Source organism: Salvelinus fontinalis, unplaced genomic scaffold (genome assembly GCF_029448725.1).
Source record: "Salvelinus fontinalis isolate EN_2023a unplaced genomic scaffold, ASM2944872v1 scaffold_0013, whole genome shotgun sequence".
Classification (NCBI taxonomy): Eukaryota; Metazoa; Chordata; class Actinopteri; order Salmoniformes; family Salmonidae; genus Salvelinus; species Salvelinus fontinalis.
In genome coordinates, this window is record NW_026600222.1 from 195,366 (window position 1) to 220,241 (window position 24,876).

Sequence of the window (24,876 nt, forward strand, 5' to 3'; positions counted from 1 at the left end):
CAGCAGAGAGCAGCTTCACTCCTGAATCCTTCAGGTCATTGTTACTCAGGTCCAGCTCTCTCAGGTGTGAGGGGTTTGACTCCAGAGCTGAGACCAGAGAAGCACAGCCTTCCTCTGTGACTCCACAACCTGACAGCCTGACAAAGAGATCATCATGACTTCACAAACACACTGTTAATTTAACAAGTAGCATAGAAGGACAATGGCAGATGCATTTCGTTCATTCTCTCAAACAACATATAGATTCATCTTCCGTCTCCTAGAACTGTATGGTCATATTGTTATACTAATGTGAAAATCAATGCATGTGTTTTTCAATAAAATATTATACACATATTATTATGCATATTTTTCTCTAAACTGAATATTTCTTCCTGATGATTAGTTCTTATATGTCATTTTATGTACTCACAGAACAGCTCTGGAGGCTTTGACCACTGGCAGCAGCCTCAGAAGACCTTCCTCTGATCTGGAGTATTTCTTCAGGTCAAACACATCCAGCTCCTTTTCTGAAGTCAGCAACACAAAGACCAGAGCTGACCACTGTGCAGGTGACAGTTTGGGTTCTGAGAGACTTCCTGATCTCAGGTAGCTTTGGATCTCCTCCACTAGAGAATGGTCATTCAGTTCATTCAGACAGTGGAACAGATTGATGCTCCTCTCTGGAGAGAGATTCTCCCCGATCTTCTTCTTGATGTACTTGACTGTTTCTTCATGGGTCTGTGAGCTGCTTCTTGTCTTTGTCATTAGACCTCGTAAGTGCTTCTGATTGGACTCCAGTGAGAGGCCCAGAAGGAAGCGGAGGAAAAGGTCCAGGTTTCCCGTCTCACTTTGTAAGGCTTTATCCACAGCACTCTTGTAGAAAGTAACTTCAGACTCGTCTTTTGTTTGCGGTTCGGCCATTAGATTCTCATTGTTGTTGATGAATGAGAGGAACACATATACAGCAGCCAGAAACTCCTGAATGCTCAAATGAACAAAGCAGTACACCTTGTCCTGGTACAGCCCACATTCCTCTTTAAAGAGCTGTGTGCACAATCCTGAGTACACGGAGGCTTCGCTGACATCAATGCCAGCCTCTTTCAGGTCTTCTTCATAGAAAATCAGATTGCCATTCACAAGCTGCTGAAAAGCCAGTTTTCCCAGTGACAGAATGCTCTCTTTATTCCAGTGTGGACCTGTCTCTTCTTTCCCAAGATACTTTTCATTCTTCTGTTTGGTATGAAACTCCACAAGGTGTGTGTACATCTCTGTCAGAGTCTTGGGCATCTCTTCTCTCTTATGTTCCAGCATGTGTTCAAGGACTATTGCAGAAATCCAACAGAAGACTGGAATGTGGCACATGATGTGGAGGCTCCTTGATGTCTTTATGTGTGAGATGATTCTGCTGGCCAGGTCCTCATCACTGAATCTCTTCCTGAAGTACTCCTCCTTCTGTGGGTCATTGAACCCTCGTACCTCTGTCACCTGGTCAACACACCATGAAGGGATCTTATTGGCTGCTGCAGGTCGGGTAGTTATCCAGAGGAGAGCAGAGGGAAGCAGATTTCCCTTGATGAGATTTGTCAGCAGAACATCCACTGAGGTTGACTCTGTGACGTCCCAACAGATCTTGTTCTTCTGGAAGTCGAGGGTCAGTCGGCACTCATCCAGACCATCAAAGATGAACAGAACTTTGTACTTGTTGTAGTTGGAGATTCTTGATTGTTTGGTTTCCATTGAGAAGTGATTGAGAAGTTCAATCAAAGTGTACTTGTCCTCTTTCATCAAATTCAGCTCCCGGAAAGGGAATGAAAATACAAATTGAACATCCTGATTTGCTTTTCCTTCAGCCCAGTCCAGAATGAACTTCTGCACAGAGACTGTTTTTCCAATGCCAGCGACTCCCTTTGTCAGCACAGTTCTGATAGGTTTGTCTTGTCCAGTTAAGGGTGTGAAGATGTCGTTACATTTGATTGCAGTCTCTGGTCTTGCTTGTTTCCTGGTTGTTGTCTCAATCTGTCTCAGCTCATGTTCATTATTGACCTCTCCTGTTCCACCCTCTGTGATGTAGAGCTCTGTGTAGATCTTATTGAGAAGTGTTGGGTTTCCTTGTTTAGCGATCCCCTCAAATACACATTGAAACTTCTTCTTTAGATTAGATTTGAGTTCACGTTGGCAAATCACAGCAGGATCATCTGAATCTAGAAATAACACAGAGGATATTAATATTACGTCTGTTTTAATGCCTACAGTATTGTAAGATGGTTATAACGTTTTACATTATAATCATTTATTCTCTTAACTGACTGTATAAATGTGTAAATGTTTTCATAATGCATTACAGACTGGTGTGACTGATTATATTATTATTGGTATTATTGATGGTATTATTAATGTTGTCTCTCTCTCTAAATTAATCAACACAACACATCCCTGCTGCTACTTGATGAGGTCACTAGGTGTTGTGATAAGGCTGCTACAATATCATTGAGTTACACAGCTACTTAAGCTGTACTTTAGTTACAGCTTTTAAATGTTATAAAACAACATTCAACATGAGGCAGACAGATCTTACATTTCTCCAGTGTGTCAGCAAGCTCCTTCTGGTTCATTTTCCTTAGGATGTGCAGTGTGATCTTCAGAGCCCCCTCTCTGGCACTGCTCTCCTGCTTCTCATCTTCAGCGTCCACAACTTCCTTATCCTGCTTCTGACTCTCAAAGCCTTCTGGGAGTTCTGGACTAAGAATCCTCTTGAACATCTTCAGCTCGTTCTTCACAAATGTCATAATTTTCTCTTCAAGCAACTGAAATAAATAAAGTTAATAAGTTAAGCAAGAGAATAAATGCTTTCTCATTAACACATTAATGAATGATTGACAGATAAACTTTACTTGAGGTAAACAAAAACAAATATACATAACAGGACCACATACACTGAATATGGAGGCCAGGTCTGTTTGATGACTCTGGGAAGACTGACCACTGAGAATCTCTGACTCTGATCTCTCCTGTTGGTTTCTGTGGACCAAACATGAGATTACATCTCCTCATCCAGGGAGTACACACACACACACACACACACACACACACACACACACACACACACACGCTCACACACACACACACGCTCACACACACACACAGACACACACACACACACACACACACACACACACACACACACACACACACACACACACACACACACACACACACACACACACACACACACACACACACACACACACACACACACACACACACACACACACACACAGGGAGGGAATGTTGTGTTTGTTTAAAATTGTTTTAGGACTATGAAAATGGACAAAAGGATTAGCCTATTGATTATGAAGACAACAAAATAAATGGGAAAATGGGAGAGGAGAAATGACTAGAGACAGTGTTGTTTAACTCACTGACCATGACCCATGAGTTCTTCTTACCTTTGTTCAGTAGAAAAGTCTCCCTCTCTAAAGTATATAGGTTGAACCATAGACCAGTCACTCTTCATGGACACACAGCTGGGTACAGGGGAGGCTGGTCTCTCCTGCTTGATTGGACTTCAACACAACAGAGACAAACATTACATCTCTCATCTACTCTGAGCTCAGATGGGGAAACATAAGAAGAGTTTCATTCCAAAATGCTATATATCACTTTTCAGAAATGTTCATAAATGAGCTTTTATTGTTTACAGGAATCGGTGTGTATTTTCACTATCTAATCATGGCATGGTGTTGTTCAATGACCGTACTACTGTTATATTTAGCAATTCTGAGTAATTACTACTTTAGTAAGGAATTACACATTATTCAGTACTACTGCAGTTGCTACATAATTCCAATAGATGGAAGCATAAGACCACAAATTACATTTCAGAAGATTAGTTTTGTTTCCTCCCTGGATACACCACCACTCCCCCTCACAGGAAAACTCCTGTGTGCTTCTTTCTGTCCCTTTCCACACTGCTAACGCAAGAGGAAGGACTGAAAAAGCATTTATCAGAATACTGTTTAGTAATACAATGATGATTCATGTTTTTAAATCACCTGTTTTTATGCTCATGTTTTGAAATTATACCTCATTACTGTAACGATTATCAATAAGCCTGAACATTAATTCAGTCACCTCTGGTCGAGAAATGCAATTAACTAGTTTTCATCAGAAAAATACGTTGTTAAAAACGTTATGTGTCCAGCCTACTTGAGGCACCCCGAAAATAATATTCAAAAGTTTGGTCCATGGACACAGAGGTGTTAAACACTAAAGTTATCGTCCATCTAGTGATGAGAGGAGAACCGGATAGAGGTAGCCAGCATCCGTCAACGAGAGAGGGAGGATAGGATAACTAGGATGCTGCTGGTATAGTAGCTAGCTAGATTACCTAGCTGTACCAACTAGCTTGGCTAGCTAGCAGGTCGTTCGTCTGTCTCTCATCTCGATGATGATGAATCCGGTGAACCACAAATTGAAACAAGGATAGAGAGTGAAAAGGATCTGGCTACACTCATACTGTCCCTGACCGTAAAGCAAATAGCAAATTGAACACTGAACTTCGGTGTCTCAACACTGTAGTGAACTCCGTCGTTATTCCCCAAGATCACCTCAGCCAACTCTGCGCGTAACCGGACAATATGCTTGGCGCCACACCGAACGTGGACGCGGACAGTTCTGTACGGGGACGCGGACAGTTCTGTACGGGGACGCGGACAGATCTGTACGTGGACGCGGACAGATCTGTACGGGGACGCGGACAGTTCTGTACGGGGACGCGGACAGTTCCAGAACACGGACATGAGCAGTGCCACACAATCAACTAAACCCAGTCTTTACAGTGGGTTACATTAGTAATATTCATTTTTTATTACTATGTTAACTTCTCTAGGGTATGTGGGACGGTAGCGTCCCACCTCGTCAACAGCAGGGCGCCAAATTCAAAACAACAGAAATCACATAATTTACATTCCTCAAACATACAAGTATTTTTCATACACCATTTTAAAGCTACACTTGTAAATCCAGCCAAAGTTTCCGATTTCAAAAAGGTTTTACGACGAAAGCACACAAACGATTATGTTAGGTATGAGCCAAGTCACAGAAAAAGAGCAATTTTTCCAGCCAAAGAGAGCAGTAACAAAAAGCAGAAATAGAGATCAAATTAATCACTAACCTTTGATGATCTTCATCAGATGACTCTCATAGGACTTCATGTTACACAATACATGTATTTTTTGTTCGGTAAAGTTCATTTTTATATCCAAAAATCTGAGTTTAGGCAAGACGCTACTGTCTCACTTGGCAAAAAGCCTGAGAAAATGCAGAGCGCCATATTCAAATGAATTACTATGAAAATTACTATAAAATCTAACTTTCATTAAATCACACATGAAAGATAGCAAATTAAAGCTACACTGGTTGTGAATCCAGCCAACATGTCAGAATTCAAATTGGCTTTTCGGCGAAAGCATACGATGCTATTATCTGAGTATAGCACAATAGTAAACAAAGAGAGAAGCATATTTCAATCCTGCAGGCGCGACACAAAAGGCAGAAATAAAAATATAATTCATGCCTTACCTTTGACGAGCTTCTGTTGTTGGCACTCCAATATGTCCCATAAACATCACAAATGGTCCTTTTGTTCGATTAATTCCGTCGATATATATCGAAAATATCCATTTATTTGGCGCGTTTGATCCAGAAAAACACAGGTTCCAACTTGCTCAAACGTGACGACAAAATATCTCAAAGGTTACCTGTAAACTTTGCCCAAAAATTTCAAACTACTTTTGTAATACAACTTTAGGTATTTTTTAACGTTAACAATTGATAAAATTGAAGACGGGATGATCTGTGTTCAATACAGGAGAATACAGGGGGTGCTATTTTCGCATTAGCATAATTTGCTCTACAGATTAAACTGCCTCTTATTCAATTATTGCTCTTACTATATGCATATAAATAATACCATTGGAAAGAAAACAATCCCTAGTTTCTAAAACCGTTTCAATTTTGTCTCTGAGTGATACAGAAGTCATTCCACAGCACTTTCCATGACCAAGAACATAAAATCAAGATGTGTTATGCTGGCTTCAAAGCTCTGCCTATATATGGTCGTGCCCCCTATGACCAGAAACACACTTCATTCGCCTTCCTCTGGTTGTCAAGAGGACGTCAGAGGAGAAATTCTTTGTTTATCTGGGACTGACGTGAAATAGGACCCATTTCTTTGGCGTGACCGACAACTTCCGGTTTACTGAATCGCTCGAATTTGAGCTGTGATTGTGTACTGTTTTGCTGGCGTTATGTCTGAAAACTATCTCCGTGTCGAATTTTGTTTGATACATGTGACCATATCATCGTAATGTATGTTTTTTCAATATAGTTTAATCAGATTATTTGAATTTTTCCGGGAGTTTTGCGGTGTTCCGTTGTCGGATTGTATTTACGTTTGAGAAATCCGTGCCACTCGACCGGTACCTGTGCTAAATGGAGTGGGCAAGGAACAATTCTGAACAGAACCAACGACTCATCTTGACAAAGGACACTTTGATCAACATTCTGATGAAAGATCAGCCATAGTAAGACCCAATTTACGATGTTATATCATATCTGTTGTGCATGTGAACTGGCCGTGGGCGCCTAGCCGAATCTGCCTGGTAAAAATATCATGTCCTTTGCTAACGTGGTTAGCTAATAGATTTACATATTGTGTCTTCCCTGTAAAACATTTTAAAAATCTGAAATGGTGGCTTTATTCACAAGACCTGTATCTTTCATCTGGTGTCTTAGACTTGTGATTTAATGATATTTAGATGCTACAAGTTACTTGTGACGCTATGCTAGCTATGCTACTCAGTGGGGTGGAGGGTGGGGGGTGCTACCGGATCAGGGTTGGTGACTCGTGAGAAGTTAAAACCAAATGTAGCATGCCGTCTGGACTTTTCAATCAAACAGGACACCTGGAGTGACTCGACTTCAAGATGGCCGTATTTCTTCATTACATAAAGGAATAACCTCAACCTATTTCTCAGGACTGTTGACATCTAGTGGAAGCCGTAGGAACTGCAAGCAATTTGCTTAGAAATCTGGTTTCCCAATGAAACCTAATTGAAAAGACAGTGACCTCAAAACATAAAAAATCTGAATGGTTTGTCCTCGGGTTTCGCCTGCTAAATAAGTTCTGTTATACTCACAGACATGATTCAAACAGTTTTAGAAACTTCAGAGTGTTTTCTATCCAAATCTACTAATAATATGCATATCTTATATCCTGGGGATGAGTAGCTGGCAGTTGAATTTGGGTTGCTTTTCATCCAAAGGTGAAAATGCTGCCCCCTACCCTACAAACATTTAAAATAAAATTATAACAATATTTTGACATCTGGGCCCATATCCACAAAGCGTCTCAGAGTAGAAAATGGTTGTATAAGTGCTGAGAATAAAGACATTTTACACTTATGGGTATAAATTAAAGCTATGCATGAAGTCTCTAGTCCCACCTAGTCGGCAGATATTTAGGACACCTCGTGAGCTGTCCTAAGTAGTTAAGAGTTAACAGCAGGTGTCTTGATAATACTATAGAATAATGCAGTGAGTCAGTGGTTCCTGAGCCACATGTAATTGCTTTGTAGTAGTTAAAATAATGTTTTATATTTCTATATGATCAATCCATAAATAATATAGACCTACATGCAACAGTATGCAACAGTTATACCTGGAGTACTTCTCCTATCTTATCCAGTGTCCTGTGTGAATTTAAGTATGCTCTCTCTAATTCTCTCGTTCTCTCTTTCTTTCTCTCTCTCGGAGAACCTGAGCCCTAGGACCATACGTCACGGCAAACCGGGCATGATGACTCCTTGCTGTCCCCAGTCCACCTGGCCTTGCTGCTGTTCCAGTTTCAACTGTTCTGCCTGCTGTTATGGAACCCCTACCTGTTCAACTCTTAATGATCGGCTATGAAAAGCCAACTGACTTTTATTCCTGATTATTATTTGACCATGCTTGTCATTTATGAACATTTTGAAAATCTTGGCTCTCTCTAATTCTCTCCTTCTCTCTTTCTTTCTCTCTCTCAGAGGACCGGAGCCCTAGGACCATACGTCAGGACTACCGGGCATGATGACTCCTTGCTGTCCCCAGTCCACCTGGCCTTGCTGCTATTCCAGTTTCAACTGTTCTGCCTGCGGTTATGGAACCCCTACCTGTCCCAGACCTGCTGTTTTCAATTCTTAATGATCGGCTATGAAAAGCCAACTGACATTTATTCATGATTATTATTTGACCATGCTTGTCACTTATGAACATTTTGAACATCTTGGCATAGTTCTGTTATAATCTCCACCCAGCACAGCCAGAAGAGGACTGGCCACCCCTCATAGCCTGGTTCCTCTCTAGGTTTCTTCCTAGGTTTTGGCCTTTCTAGGGAGTTTTTCCTAGCCACCGTGCTTCTACACCTGCATTGCTTGCTGTTTGGGGTTTTAGGCTGGGTGTCTGTACAGCACTTCGAGATATTAGCTGATGTACGAAGGGCTATATAAAATAAACTTGATTTGATTTGATTTGATATGTCTTGTGCTTTTGACAATGATTTATGTGTAATAATTATGTATAACAAGCGATACCATGTATGTCTCTCAAACATTTTGTCTTAATTTTGGCAGATTAACTAATGTTTATTTCTGAAGATTAACTCAGGTTTTCGCCCAGTGGCTAAGGAGTTGGAGCTGTGGCCGAAAGGTGGCTGGTTTGAATCCCGGATCCGGGCGCTGGAAAAAACAGGCGGAATTGTTCTCACCAATGGAGGCCTGCTGGGTTCACATACTCAAAACATGAACCTTTCATTGATCAGAACTCTAGAGGTTCTTCTTCACTGAACCCAAATATATATATATAATTTTTTGTGATTCCATACATTAAGGAAGTGATAGAAGCCTTTTTGGTTCTATAAGGAACCTTCTTTTCTAAGAGTGTATAATAAACACGTTTTTCTTTTGATTATTTAATTATCTACATCATGTTATTTCAAGTTATCCCTTTGGAGCGCAACATCACGTTGTAATAATCCTAAATTGGGCGTGGCTATAAATTGGGCAATTGAAGGCATCTGGGGCGTAATATGTGTTCGATGAAAATGAACATTGTTGCAACGTTGTAGGCAACATTATTGGCAAGGGACTTGATGCTACTATGCCAAAGCTATTTAGAGTTGTTAAACGGGTGTGAAGAGTGTGTTGATATAACGGTTATATTGTCAAAATTCTGCTTGTAACAACGATCAGAATTGGTTAAAAAAATATGCATTCCATAATATTAGGCAATAATTAAGAGTAGGCAAAGTGGTCGTACCTCCACAGACCCTGGATTGAGAACCCCTGCAGTACCTCCACAGACCCCGGATTGAGAACCCCTGCAATACCTCCACAGTCCCCAGATTGAGAACCCCTGCAGTACCTCCACAGACCCCGGATTGAGAACCCCTGCAGTACCTCCACAGACCCCGGATTGAGAACCCCTGCAGTACCTCCACAGACACCGGATTGAGAACCCCTGCAGTACCTCCACAGACCCCGGATTGAGAACCCCTGCAGTACCTCCGCAGACCCCGGATTGAGAACCCCTGCAGTACCTCCACAGACCCCGGATTGAGAACCCCTGCAGTACCTCCACAGACCCCGGATTGAGAACCCCTGCAGTACCTCCACAGACCCCGGACTGAGAACCCCTGCAGTACCTCCACAGACCCCGGATTGAGAACCCCTGCAGTACCTCCACAGACCCCGGATTGAGAACCCCTGATTTAGCAGATGCTCTTATTCAGAGTGAATTACAGTAACTGCAGTCATCATATGATATCTAGGTGAGACAACCACATATCACAGTCAAATACACAGGATACCAACATTCCATTCCTGATAAACAATGGATATATAGCATTTTGATAAAAACACATTTTCATACACATCTAAAATCTATTAATTAAAAATCTGAGAACAGTAGTATTGAAGGTACCCAAGAGCAACCATTTCTGATTAAAAAACAAATGTGAAAAATTGTGTAAATAGCATTTAGGAAATAAACTCTTAATAGTTATTTAAAAAATGTAATCTCACCTCATAGCTTTGGTGTCATGTTCCCCAGAGAGACTCATTTTAGAGGCAGGGCTCCCCTCCTCTCTCTCCCCAGAGAGACTCATTTTAGAGGCAGGGCCCCCCTCCTCTCTCTCCCCAGAGAGACTCATTTTAGAGGCAGGGCCCCCCTCCTCTCTCTCCCCAGAGAGACTCATTTTAGAGGCAGGGCTCCCCTCCTCTCTCTACCCAGAGAGACTCATTTTAGAGGCAGGGCCCCCCTCCTCTCTCTCCCCAGAGAGACTCATTTTAGAGGCAGGTCCCCCCTCCTCTCTCTCCCCAGAGAGACTCATTTTAGAGGCAGGGATCCCCTCCTCTCTCTTCCCAGAGAGACTCATTTTAGAGGCAGGGACTCCCTCCTCTCTCTCCCCAGAGAGACTCATTTTAGAGGCAGGGCCCCCCTCCTCTCTCTCCCCAGAGAGACTCATTTTAGAGGCAGGGACTCCCTCCTCTCTCTCCCCAGAGAGACTCATTTTAGAGGCAGGGCCCCCCTCCTCTCTCTCCCCAGAGAGACTCATTTTAGAGGCAGGGCCCCCCTCCTCTCTCTTCCCAGAGAGACTCATTTTAGAGGCAGGGATCCCCTCCTCTCTCTTCCCAGAGAGACTCATTTTAGAGGCAGGGACTCCCTCCTCTCTCTCCCCAGAGAGACTCATTTTAGAGGCAGGGCCCCCCTCCTCTCTCTTCCCAGAGAGACTCATTTTAGAGGCAGGGCCCCCCTCCTCTCTCTCCCCAGAGAGACTCATTTTAGAGGCAGGGCCCCCCTCCTCTCTCTCCCCAGAGAGACTCATTTTAGAGGCAGGGCCCCCCTCCTCTCTCTTCCCAGAGAGACTCATTTTAGAGGCAGGACCCCCCTCCTCTCTCTCCCCAGAGAGACTCATTTTAGAGGCAGGGCCCCCCTCCTCTCTCTCCCCAGAGAGACTCATTTTAGAGGAAGGGCCTCTCTCCTCTCTCTCCCCAGAGAGACTCATTTTAGAGGCAGGGATCCCCTCCTCTCTCTTCCCAGAGAGACTCATTTTTTCAGAACTGACCCCTAAACAGAGATCCAACATGTTGGTTGTGGTTAACACAGTCATTTTTGAATGTATATTGTTCTCATTTATTATTGATCTCTTATGAAACATTTACTAACAGACATATCTGCTAGATAATCTGGACCCTTTCTTTCTAAAACTATCTGCTGAAATTGTTGCCACCCCTATTACTAGCCTTTTCAACCTCTCTTTCGTATCGTCTGAGATTCCCAAAGATTGGAAAGCTGCCGCGGTCATCCCCCTCTTCAAAGGGGGGGACACTCTTGACCCTAACAGCTACAGACCTATATCTATCCTACCCTGCCTTTCTAAGGTCTTCGAAAGCCAAGTCAACAAACAGATCACCGACCATTTCGAATCCCACCATACCTTCTCCGCTATGCAATCTGGTTTCAGAGCTGGTCATGGGTGCACCTCAGCCACGCTCAAGGTCATAAACGATATCTTAACCGCCATTGATAGGAAACAATACTGTGCAGCCGTATTCATTGACCTGGCCAAGGCTTTTGACTCTGTCAATCACCACATCCTCATCGGCAGACTCGACAGCCTTGGTTTCTCTAATGATTGCCTCGCCTGGTTCACCAACTACTTCTCTGATCGAGTTCAGTGTGTCAAATCGGAGGGTCTGTTGTCCGGGCCTCTGGCAGTCTCTATGGGGGTGCCACAGGGTTCAATTCTTGGACCGACTCTCTTCTCTGTATACATCAATGATGTCGCTCTTGCTGCTGGTGATTCTCTGATCCACCTCTACGCAGACGACACTATTCTGTATACTTCTGGCCCTTCTTTTGACACTGTGTTAACAACCCTCCAGGCGAGCTTCAATGCCATACAACTCTCTTTCCGTGGCCTCCAATTGCTCTTAAATACAAGTAAAACTAAATGCATGCTCTTCAACCGATCGCTGCCTGCACCTGCCCGCCTGTCCAACATCACTACTCTGGACGGCTCTGACTTAGAATATGTGGACAACTACAAATACCTAGGTGTCTGGTTAGACTGTAAACTCTCCTTCCAGACTCACATCAAACATCTCCAATCCAAAGTTAAATCTAGAATTGGCTTCCTATTCCGCAACAAAGCATCCTTCACTCATGCTGCCAAACATTCCCTTGTAAAACTGACCATCCTACCAATCCTCGACTTCGGTGATGTCATTTACAAAATAGCCTCCAAAAAACTACTCAATAAATTGGATGCAGTCTATCACAGTGCCATCCGTTTTGTCACCAAAGCCCCATATACTACCCACCACTGCGACCTGTACACTCTCGTTGGCTGGCCCTCGCTTCATACTCGTCGCCAAACCCACTGGCTCCAGGTCATCTACAAGACCCTGCTAGGTAAAGTCCCCCCTTATCTCAGCTCGCTGGTCACCATAGCAGCACCTACCTGTAGCACGCGCTCCAGCAGGTATATCTCTCTGGTCACCCCCAAAACCAATTCTTCCTTTGGCCGCCTCTCCTTCCAGTTCTCTGCTGCCAATGACTGGAACGAACTACAAAAATCTCTGAAACTGGAAACACTTATCTCCCTCACTAGCTTTAAGCACCAGCTGTCAGAGCAGCTCATAGATTACTGCACCTGTACATAGCCCATCTATAATTTAGCCCAAACAACTACCTCTTTACCTACTGTATTTATTTATTTATTTTGCTCCTTTGCACCCCATTATTTCTATCTCTACTTTACACTTTCTTCCACTGCAAACCAACCATTCCAGTGTTTTTTTTACTTGCTATATTGTATTTACTTCGCCACCATGGCCTTCTTATATTTTTATTTATTTATATATATATTTTGTTTGCCTTCACCTCCCTTATCTCACCTCACTTGCTCACATTGTATATAGACTTATTTTTCACTGTATTATTGACTGTATGTTTGTTTTACTCCATGTGTAACTATGTGTTGTTGTATGTGTCGAACTGCTTTGCTTTATCTTGGCCAGGTCGCAATTGTAAATGAGAACGTGTTCTCAATTTGCCTACCTGGTTAAATAAAGGTGAAATAAAAATAAAATAAATAAATATCGAAACAGTAAGGTGATTTAATGCATCACATGAACATGTAGTTGTGACATTTCATCTCCATGGTAACCGTCAATAATAATAATAAGTCACTGTTTGTTAAGGTAGTTATAGACAGTACAGCAACAATAATAATAATAATAATAATAATAAGTAACTGTTTTTTAAGGTAGTTATAGACAGTACAGCAACAATAATAATAATAATAATAATAATAAGTAACTGTTTTTTAAGGTAGTTATAGACAGTACAGCAACAATAATAATAATAATAATAATAATAAGTAACTGTTTTTTAAGGTAGTTATAGACAGTACAGCAACACAAGGCCATGTCTCACACTTATTTGTATTCACTAACAGCAGGCTATTTATTGTCTTTCGATCTGTTATTTACTAAATGTATCTGAGAATGTAGACAGAAGGGCTAAAACGGACATGATTGATCTGAGGGGGAAATCATTGATCCATTCAAAGTTTATTTGCAACAAGTAAGAGATTTTATATAATGTAAAGTAGACTAGGTTATAATGTATAATAGTGGGTTGTTAGTGATATGTAGATGTTATATTATGTAAAGTAGACTAGGTTATAATGTATAGTAGTGGGTTGTTAGTGATATGTAGATGTTATATTATGTAAAGTAGACTAGGTTATAATGTATAATAGTGGGTTGTTAGTGATATGTAGATGTTATATTATGTAAAGTAGACTAGGTTATAATGTATAATAGCAGTTTGTTAGTGATATGTAGATGTTATATTATGTAAAGTAGACTAGGTTATAATGTATAGTAGTGGATGTTAGTGATATGTAGATGTTATATTATGTAAAGTAGGCTAGGTTATAATGTATAATAGCAGTTTGTTAGTGATATGCAGATCAAGGTCTATACCTCGGCTATAACCTACATATCATAGATGACCAGTCTAAACCTGTTCAGATCAGTTCACATAATGTCATTGGCCTACCAGTAGCAGGACAGAGAATGTACTGTATATAACCTACATATCATAGATGACCAGTCTAAACCTGTTCAGGTCAGTTCACATAATGTTATAGTCCTACCAGTAGCAGGACAGAGAATGTACTGTATATAACCTACATATCATAGATGACCAGTCTAAACCTGTTCAGGTCAGTTCACATAATGTTATAGTCCTACCAGTAGCAGGACAGAGCATGTACACTATATATACAAAAGTATGTGGACACCCCTTCAAATGAGTGGATTCGGCTATTTCAGCCACACCCATACAAAAAACACTGGCAGTAGAATGAGCTCATAGACGTTCAACGTGGCACCGTCATAGGATGCCACCTTTCCAACAAGTCAGTTCGTCAAATTCCTGTCCTGCTAGAGATGCTCCGGTCAACTGTAAGTTCTGTTATTGTGAAGTAGAAACGTCTAGGAGCAACAACGGCTCAACTGTGAAGTGGAAGGCCATACAAGCTCACAGAACGGGCCAACCGAGTGCAGAAGAGCATAAAAATGGTCTGTCCTCGGTTGCAACACTCACTACCGAGTTCCAAACTGCAACGTCAGCAAATAACTGTTCGTCGGGAGCTTCATGAAATTAGTTTCCACGGCCGAGCAGCCGCACACAAGATCACCATGTGCAATGCCAAGCATCGGCTTGAGTGGTGTAAAGCTCGCCACCATTGGAATCTGGAGCAGTGGAAACGTGTTCTTTGGAGTTATGAATCACGCTTCACCATCTGGCAGTCCGACGGACGAATCTGGGTTTGGCGGATGCCGGAAAACGCTACCTGCCCAAATGCATAGTGCCAACGGTAAAGTTTGGTGGAGGAGGAATAATGGTCTGGGGCTGTTTTTCATGGTTCGGGCCCCCTAGTTCTAGTGAAGAGAAATCTTAACTCTACAGTATAAAATTACATTCTGGACGATTCTGTGCTTCCAACTTTGTGGCAACAGTTTGGGGAAGGCCCTTTCCTGTTTCAGCATGACAATGTCCCCGTGCACAAAGCAAGGTCCATACAGAAATGGCTTGTCGAGATCGTTGTGGAAGAATTTGACTGGCCTGCACAGAGCCCTGACCTCAACTCCATCGAACACCTTTAGTATGAATAGGAATGCCGACTGCGAGCCAGGCCTAATCACCCAACATCAGTGCCGACCTCCCTAATGCTCTTGTGGCTCAATTGAAGTAAGTCCCCGCAGCAATGTTCCAACATCTAGTGGAAAGCCTTCCCAGAAGAGTGGAGGATGTTATAACAGCAAAGGGGGGACCAACTCCATATGAATGCCTATGATTTTGGAATGAGACGTTCGACTAGCAGGTGTCCACATACTTTTGGTCATGTTGTATATAGCCTAATCTAAATCAAATCAAATTGTATTGGTCACAATGTCTGAGCGGCATAGACTAAGATACAGTAGAATAGTATACAATACAGTATATACATATGAGATGAGTAATACATAGACTAAGATACAGTAGAATAGTATAGAATACAGTATATACATATGAGATGAGTAATACATAGACTAAGATACAGTAGAATAGTATAGAATGCAGTATATACATATGAGATGAGTAATACATAGACTAAGATACAGTAGAATAGTATAGAATACAGTATATACATATGAGATGAGTAATACATAGACTAAGATACAGTAGAATAGGATAGAATACAGTATATACATATGAGATGAGTAATGTCAGATATTTATAGCCAAGGCCAGATACTTTTCACAACATTTCCAACAGAGACCATCAGGTTGGTCGGCATGATTAGTGATCATACTGTATCTCAAACCTACTGTGACTGTTGAATGTCTGACGATGACCTAACTTTATAATAGTTCGTAGCCTACCTACCAGAATCTGCCCGTCTTTCCTTCAAATCAACACATGTAACTGTCTTCTAATGCAGTGGTGGAAAGTACTTCAGTAAAAATACTTTAAAGTACTACTTAAGTTGTTTTTGGGGGTATCTGTCCTTTGTTAAAAATATAAATTGTATAGTAATTTTTACCTTTACTATTTTTAATTCACTACAGTCATAAAGAAAATGATGTAATTTTTACTCCGTACATTTTCCCTGACACCCAAAGGTGCTTGTTACATTTTGAATGCTTAGCAGGACAGGAAAATGGTCTAATTCACACTTATCAAGAGAACATCCCTGGTCGTCCCTACTGCCTCTGATCTGGTGGACTCACTAAACACAAATGCTTGGTTTTTAAATGATGTCTGAGTGTTGGAGTGTGACCCTGGCTATCCGTAAATTTAAATAACAAGAAAATTGTGCTGTCTGGTTTGTTTAATAAAATGATTTTTAAATTATCACTACTTTACCTTTACTTTTGATACTTAATTATATTTGAAACCAAATACTTCTAGACTTTTCCTGAAGTAGTATTTTACTGTGTGACTTTCACTTTTACTTGAGTCATGTTCTATGAAGGAATCTTTCCTTTTACTCCAGTTTGAGAACTGAGTTCTGTTTCCACCACTGTTCTAACGTTCCATATGAGACACAGTTTCAACAGACATTCTGGAACTGCGTCGGCTACAAAGTTACTTTACATTTCATATCAGGAAATAAAGTAACGGTCACTGGGTGAATTAGTTGTGCATTGCCCGGATCCCCGGGTGAGCAGAGTTTACGCATTTTAGACCATTCCATTGGTCCTTAAAATAAATGTCCACTCCCCTGTAGCACCGGGCCATGCAAAACGAACTTCCCACTGTCGCAGCGCACTGAGACACAGAGTTCTAAACCCAGACGCATTTTTCAAGACATCTCTCTTACATTATTTTTGCTAAACATATAATTTACTCGAAACCAGGTTTAGTTGTGTTTTTCCCCTCCTTATTGTGAGACTTTAATAATTGTAAACAGGCCTACAAACCCAAAAGGTTATAATTTGAGAATGTTAATTTGCATGCCTCAAATGTTAAACTGTCCTAAAATATTTGATGATTAGTTGAATCAGGTGTGTAAGTGCTGGTAAGAAGAAAAGGATTGAGAAACCCTGAGATAAACATAAAACCATATAATTGAAAATCTCCTCCACCATCTTTAACAGACGTTTTACTGATAACATGTCGGCCAACTGATTAGTTTACACTTTGAAAACTGCTGTCTGTCAGCAACTCAGCTCAAGTAGCAGTTCTACTAACTAGTAATATCTCATTCCAGGTATTCATTCTCTTACTCTGTCCTTTAGAATAGATTATTGTTCAAAGATACTTACTTTATTTGTCAGTTCTCTCCATAGAGTGTTTTCTGCTCTGTCGTCTCAAAATGGATCCTGAACAAAAGAACAACTTTACTTTCTGTTTCAGCTCAGCCGTCTCCCCACCCTGATAATAAAGTGTTTTATTGGTTTCTTCCACTAGATGGCAGTAAACACCTGCTGTAACTGGATTTTACAACTATGTGTTCGGTTTCATACAGGCAGTGTCCAGAGGAGGAGTGCTGATCTAGGATCAGGTCTCCCTCTCCATGTAATCTGATTCATTATGATCTAGGATCAGGTCCCTCTCTCCATGTAATCTGATTCATTATGATCTAGGATCAGGTCCCTCCTCTCCATGTAATCTGATTCATTATGATCTAGGATCAGGTCCCCCTCTCCATGTAATCTGATTCATTATGATCTAGGATCAGGTCCCCCCTCTCCATGTAATCTGATTCATTATGATCTAGGATCAGGTCCCTCTCTCCATGTAATCTGATTCATTATGATCTAGGATCAGGTCCCTCCTCTCCATGTAATCTGATTCATTATGATCTAGGATCAGGTCCCCCTCTCCATGTAATCTGATTCATTATGATCTAGGATCAGGTCCCCCCTCTCCATGTAATCTGATTCATTATGATATAGGATCAGGTCCCCCCTCTCCATGTAATCTGATTCATTATGATCTAGGATCAGGTCCCCCTCTCCATGTAATCTGATTCATTATGATATAGGATCAGGTCCTCCTCTCCATGTAATCTGATTCATTATGATCTAGGATCAGGTCCCCCTCTCCATGTAATCTGATTCATTATGATCTAGGAGCAGGTCCCCTCCATGTAATCTGATTCATTATGATATAGGATCAGGTCCCCCTCTCCATGTAATCTGATTCATTATGATCTAGTTGTCAGAGCTAGATTGGTGATTGTCAGACCATGAGACATCCCGAAAATCTGTCTTCTCACAAAATCGTGTGTAGAATCTGAACGGTTTGTCCAACAAACTATTCTGATACCACTCTGTTGTAAACTGAGACTCATACGAACACGATGGTGTTCTCCGTTCTAGGAGTTACAACAAACTAACAGGGTGGAAAGTGATATTAGGGGGATACAGAAAAACTAAAATAATATGAATGAAAAATGAAGAACAAATAAATTAATGAATGACATTTTATTTTTGTGTCAAATCGCCAACTTGCAACCCATCCCTTATAGGATTAATTACCACTTAAACAAACATTACAATAATTCACTGTGGTAATTAAATGATCATTCTCCTTCCAGTGTTCTCTGTATTGAGCATCACATGAAGAATGAAAACAATGGAAGGCAAAAATCAAAACATAATAGTAAATAAGGTGATGCAAACAATAATTATATCACTCGAGCAGTACAATAATATACATACATACACACTGTATATACACACATACATACACACTGTATATATACACATATACAGTGGGGAGAACAAGTATTTGATACACTGCCGATTTTGCAGGTTTTCCTACTTTCAAAGCATGTAGAGGTCTGTAATATTTATCATAGGTACACTTCAACTGTGAGAGACGGAATCTAAAACAAAAATCCAGAAAATCACATTGTATGATTTTTAAGTATTTAATTTGCATTTTATTGCATGACATAAGTATTTGATACATCAGAAAAGCAGAACTTAATATTTGGTACATAAACCTTTGTTTGCAATTACAGAGATCATACGTTTCCTGGAGTTCTTGACCAGGTTTGCACACACTGCAGCAGGGATTTTGTCCCACTCCTCCATACAGACCTTCTCCAGATCCTTCAGGTTTCGGGGCTGTCGCTGGGCAATACGGACTTTCAGCGCCCTCCAAAGATTTTCTATTGGGTTCAGGTCTGGAGACTGGCTAGGCCACTCCAGGACCTTGAGATGCTTCTTACGGAGCCACTCCTTAGTTTCCCTGGCTGTGTGTTTCGGGTCGTTGTCACGCTGGAAGACCCAGCCACGACCCATCTTCAATGCTCTTACTGAGGGAAGGAGGTTGTTGGCCAAGATCTCGCGATACATGGCCCCATCCATCCTCCCCTCAATACGGTGCAGTCGTCCTGTCCCCTTTGCAGAAAAGCATCCCCAAAGAATGATGTTTCCACCTCCATGCTTCACGGTTGGGATGGTGTTCTTGGGGTTGTACTCATCCTTCTTCTTCCTCCAAACACGTCGAGTGGAGTTTAGACCAAAAAGCTCAATTTTTGTCTCATCAGACCACATGACCTTCTCCCATTCTTCCTCTGGATCATCCAGATGGTCATTGGCAAACTTCAGACGGGCCTGGACATGCCCTGGCTTGAGCAGGGGGACCTTGCTTATCCCTGATGTCCTTACACAGCTCTCTGGTCTTGGCCATTGTGGAGAGGTTGGAGTCTGTTTGATTGAGTGTGTGGACAGGTGTCTTTTATACAGGTAACGAGTTCAAACAGGTGCAGTTAATACAGGTAATGAGTGGAGAACAGGAGGGCTTCTTAAAGAAAAACTAACAGGTCTGTGAGAGCCGGAATTCTTACTGGTTGGAAGGTGATCAAATACTTATGTCTTGCAATAAAATGCAAATTAATTACTTAAAAATCATACAATGTGATTTTCTAGATTTTTGTTTTAGATTCCGTCTCTCACAGTTGAAGTGTACCTATGATAAAAATTACAGACCTCTACATGCTTTGTAAGTAGGAAAACCTGCAAAATCGGCAGTGTATCAAATACTTGTTCTCCCCACTGTATATACATACATATAAATAAATACAGACTGAAGGCATTTGAACCCAGTCTGGAACAAAGAGAAGATTCATATGGGAGACGAGCCTTTACACAATCTATATACACACACACCATTTACCACATAGAAGATTCATATGGGAGACAAGTCTATACACAATCTATATACACACATACCATTTACCACATAGAAGATTCATATGGGAGACAAGTCTATACACAATCTATATACACACATACCATTTACCACATAGAAGATTCATATGGGAGACAAGTCTATACACAATCTATATACACACATACCATTTACCACATAGAAGATTCATATGGGAGACAAGTCTATACACAATCTATATACACACATACCATTTACCACATAGAAGATTCATATGGGAGACCAGTCTATACACAATCTATATACACATTTACCACATAGAAGCTAAATGTTTTTACTATGTAATTATAGGAAGCCCCTTTTTCTTCTTTTCAAGGCTTTATCTAAATATTCCACAAACGGAAATACGCAATAGACAAAAAAAAACATTTCAATTTCTCCCCATCCCCATCAATTTCTCCCCATCATAATGCCAGGGTATATCTGGTGGTCTGTCTCCTCATCACTCATCACATAATGCCAGGGTATATCTGGTGGTCTGTCTCCTCATCACTCAGCCACATAATGCCAGGGTATATCTGGTGGTCTGTCTCCTCATCACTCAGCCACATAATGCCAAGGTATATCTGCTGTGCTTTCTGGAATAAGAGCAAGTGTATATCATGGTAGAAAGGGCAATAGAGGATAAAATGAGTTTCATTCTCTATTTCTTCGAGGTCACAATAGTTACATAGTCTTTCCTCCATTTCACCACAATACCTGTTTCAATACGCAGAGGCAATATCCCTGATCTGACCTGTTTCAATACACAGAGGCAATATCCCTGATCTTACCTGTTTCAATACGCAGAGGCAATATCCCTGATTTGACCTGTTTCAATACGCAGAGGCAATATCCCTGATCTGACCTGTTTCAATACACAGAGGCAATATCCCTGATCTGACCTGTTTCAATACGCAGAGGCAATATCCCTGATCTAACCTGTTTCAATACACAGAGGCAATATCCCTGATCTAACCTGTTTCAATAAACAGAGACAATATCAGTGATCTAACCTGTTTCAATACACAGAGACAATATCCCTGACCTTCCCTGTGCACATAGCGATCTCTTGTTTTTAGGTAGGTTATACATAATATATCTCTCACACACCAATTCACCGTTAATCAAACAAAAGGTTCTCAAATTGGGTTTATGATTCATCTCACACACCCATTTTCTTTTCATATTGCATCAACAGTTGGTTTTTAATCATATTTATATCTCCCTTAATTTTGTTTTGGTTCAGATGTTCACAGTCACACTGTTGAAAAAGCTCAGACATTTCAGTTGCCCAGGCTCCCCCTATGGATAGATAAATACAATAATCATGAAAAAAGTAATTGATGAAAGAGGCTTCAACTAGGACTATAAAATAATGAAGAAATAGTTTAACATTTTGTTATTTTATGGCTTACATTTCTTGTGGAAGTTGATAAATAACACCTGGGGGCAAAAACGCCGACATCTACTGACAAAAAGTGTTAAAATGCAAATTCCCTTTCAGGATCCATATTTTGGTGTTTTTAAGGTAAGGACACCTTATATTTAAAGCCTTTTGGAATCCACATTTTACACTAAATAAGAAGTGATATTTCCTGTGGACAGAAAAGGCACCACATGGTAGGAATGACTCAGCAGCACTCCGACACTAGTTTACCTTATTCCACATGTTCCCTCTACTTTATTCTAGATTATTAACCTGAAATACTCACTTTACTTGGAAACTGTGTTGCAGTTTAGAGATGAAACTATGAGCTGCTCTGTCATCTCAAAATGGCCCTGTACAGATACTTTCTGTTTTTCAGATTCAACTGCAGTCAAGGCGTCTCCCCTTCATATAACAACAGTAACCAGAGGGTGGAGCTAACAGTCAGTTTCAACTGCAGTCAAGGCGTCTCCCCTTCATATAACAACAGTAACCAGAGGGTGGGGCTAACAGTCAGTTTCATGCGACAGCAGTAAATCATGACATTGTGCCGCATCTTGCTTCAATTTGTTTTAGGTCCTTCAATACATCTCTCTTACATTATTTTAGCTAACTTATAATTTACTCGAATCCAGGATTAGTTGTGTTTTTTTCTCTCCAAAATATGAATTACTGTAGGACTTTATATAATAATTGTTAACAGGCCTACCAAACCCAAAAGGTTTTAATTTGAGAATGTTCATTTGTATGCCTCAAATATTAAACTGTCTTAAAATATGTGATGATTAGTTGAATCAGGTGTGTAAGTGCTGGTAAGAACAAAAGGATTGAGAAACCCTGAGATAAACATAAAACCATATAATTGAAAAGCTCCTCCACCATCTTTACCAGACGTTTTACTGATAACATGTCGGCCTACTGATTAGTTTACACTTTGAAAACTGCTGTCTGTCATCAACTCAGCTTAAGTAGCAGTTCTACTAACTAGTAATATCTCATTCCAGGTATTCATTATCTTACTCTGTCCTTTAGAATATATTATTGTTCAAAGATACTTACCTCTTTTTTTTTCTTCTCCCCATATTGCGTTTTCTGCTCTGTCGTCTCAAAATGGATCCTGAACAAAAGAACAACTTTACTTTCTGTTTCAGCTCAGCCGTCTCCCCACCCTGATAATAAAGTGTTTTATTGGTATCTTCCACTAGATGGCAGTAAACACCTGCTGTAACTAGACTTTACAACTATGTGTTCGGTTTTATACAGGCAGTGTCCCAGAGGAGGAGTGCTGATCTAGGATCAGGTCCCCCTCTCCATGTAATCTGATTCATTATGATCTAGGATCAGGTCCCTCCTCTCCATGTAATCTGATTCATTATGATCTAGGATCAGGTCCCCCTCTCCATGTAATCTGATTCATTATGATCTAGGATCAGGTCCCCCCTCTCCATGTAATCTGATTCATTATGATCTAGGATCAGGTCCCTCCTCTCCATGTAATCTAGTTCATTATGATCTAGGATCAGGTCCCCCCTCTCCATGTAATCTGATTCATTATGATCTAGGATCAGGTCCTCCTCTCCATGTAATCTGATTCATTATAATCTAGGATCAGGTCCCCCTCTCCATGTAATCTGATTCATTATGATCTAAAAGGCTAAACTGATCCTAGATCAGCTCTAATACTCTTTATGAATACTGTCACAGGTGACTCTTCAAGATGAGGATCATGATTTGTAAAACAAGTTTTATTCTTTAAGAATCAATTAATAACTTTCGTCAATGTCTTCAGTAACCGAGTATTCCAGGCACTCTCTTTTTATGAACCAGTTGCTATTAAATAAAGAACATACTGCTTTATAGATCCCAACCTGACAAACAATTGTTTGGGCCTTACTTTGAGAATTTGCATTGGGAAACACCCTCTAGATGACAGCAGAGGCTCTTGGATCTACCCTGTCTAACCACTGGGCCTCCATTGAGTCTCCATGTGTCAAGCAGTACAGAGAAACACCCTCTAGATGAGAGCAGAGGCTCTTGGATCCACCCTGTCTAACCACTGGGCCTCCATTGAGTCTCCATGTGTCAAGCAGTACAGAGAAACACCCTCTAGATGACAGCAGAGGCTCTTGGATCTACCCTGTCTAACCACTGGGCCTCCATTGAGTCTCCATGTGTCAAGCAGTACAGAGGAACACCCTCTAGATGAGAGCAGAGGCTCTTGGATCTACCCTGTCTAACCCCCAGTTCAGTGATCTCGTTCCATCAATATGTCCATACTACTTTCACAACCAATTAGAGGTCTTGACCAGCAATGTCCCATTGGGCTCAACCAAGCCGAGAGTGAGGTTCTAGAAAGAGGACTGACTTTCATACCAACTCCTAAACAGGTGGACTGACTTTCATACCAACTCCTAAGCAGGTGGACTGACTTTCATACCAACTCCTAAACAGGTGGACTGCAGGGAGCTCCGGAGGGATCTACACGTCTATCATAGAAGATTGAAGTTTTCAGATCATTTTGAAAATGAAACAGATTTTCCTCATATACTATTTCCAAACCCCTCACATTGGGAACCTCAGTTGGAGTCAGTGTCAGAATCTATACAGACTCTTATACGTAGGGATGTGGCTTCCTTATAAATTACAGTATGTGTCCTCAAAGTTCTGTAATCTAAACATCTCACATTAGCTGGTAGAACTGAGGAATGAAATGAATCATAGAGGTCTTATAACTTATTACATTCAACGGGTCCATTGTTTTGTCTCATGTCTCTTTATATTCATGTAGCCTGGGGGCCATGTAATCTGATTCATTATGATTGTTTTGTCTCATGTCTCTTTATATTCATGTAGCCTGGGGGCCATGTAATCTGATTCATTATGATTGTTTTGTCTCATGTCTCTTTATATTCATGTAGCCTGGGGGCCATGTAATCTGATTCATTATGATTGTTTTGTCTCATGTCTCTTTATATTAATGTAGCCTGGGGGCCATGTAATCTGATTCATTATGATTGTTTTGTCTCATGTCTCTTTATATTCATGTAGCCTGCGGGCCATGTAATCTGATTCATTATGATTGTTTTGTCTCATGTCTCTTTATATTCATGTAGCCTGGGGGCCATGTAATCTGATTCATTATG

The 24,876-nt window shown here is 40.9% G+C and overlaps 1 protein-coding gene across 2 annotated transcripts; it reads right to left on the minus strand.

Moving 5' to 3' along the window:
- Positions 1 to 393: 393 nt before the first annotated feature.
- LOC129842110 (NLR family CARD domain-containing protein 3-like) lies at positions 394 to 22,946 on the minus strand. 2 transcript variants are annotated; one of them, XM_055910505.1, is made up of 5 exons: positions 22,793 to 22,946; positions 3,429 to 3,545; positions 2,916 to 3,000; positions 2,558 to 2,786; positions 394 to 2,183 (listed from the first exon to the last, which is right to left on the minus strand). In XM_055910505.1, the coding sequence occupies exons 1-5, from the start codon at positions 22,813 to 22,815 to the stop codon at positions 409 to 411; spliced, it is 2,229 nt and encodes a 742-aa protein (XP_055766480.1). In that variant the 5' UTR covers positions 22,816 to 22,946; the 3' UTR covers positions 394 to 408. The 2 variants fall into 2 exon arrangements, with proteins under 2 accessions (XP_055766480.1, XP_055766479.1); XM_055910504.1 differs by lacking the exon at positions 22,793 to 22,946 and adding an exon at positions 10,101 to 10,281.
- Between the last annotated feature and the right edge of the window lie 1,930 nt (positions 22,947 to 24,876).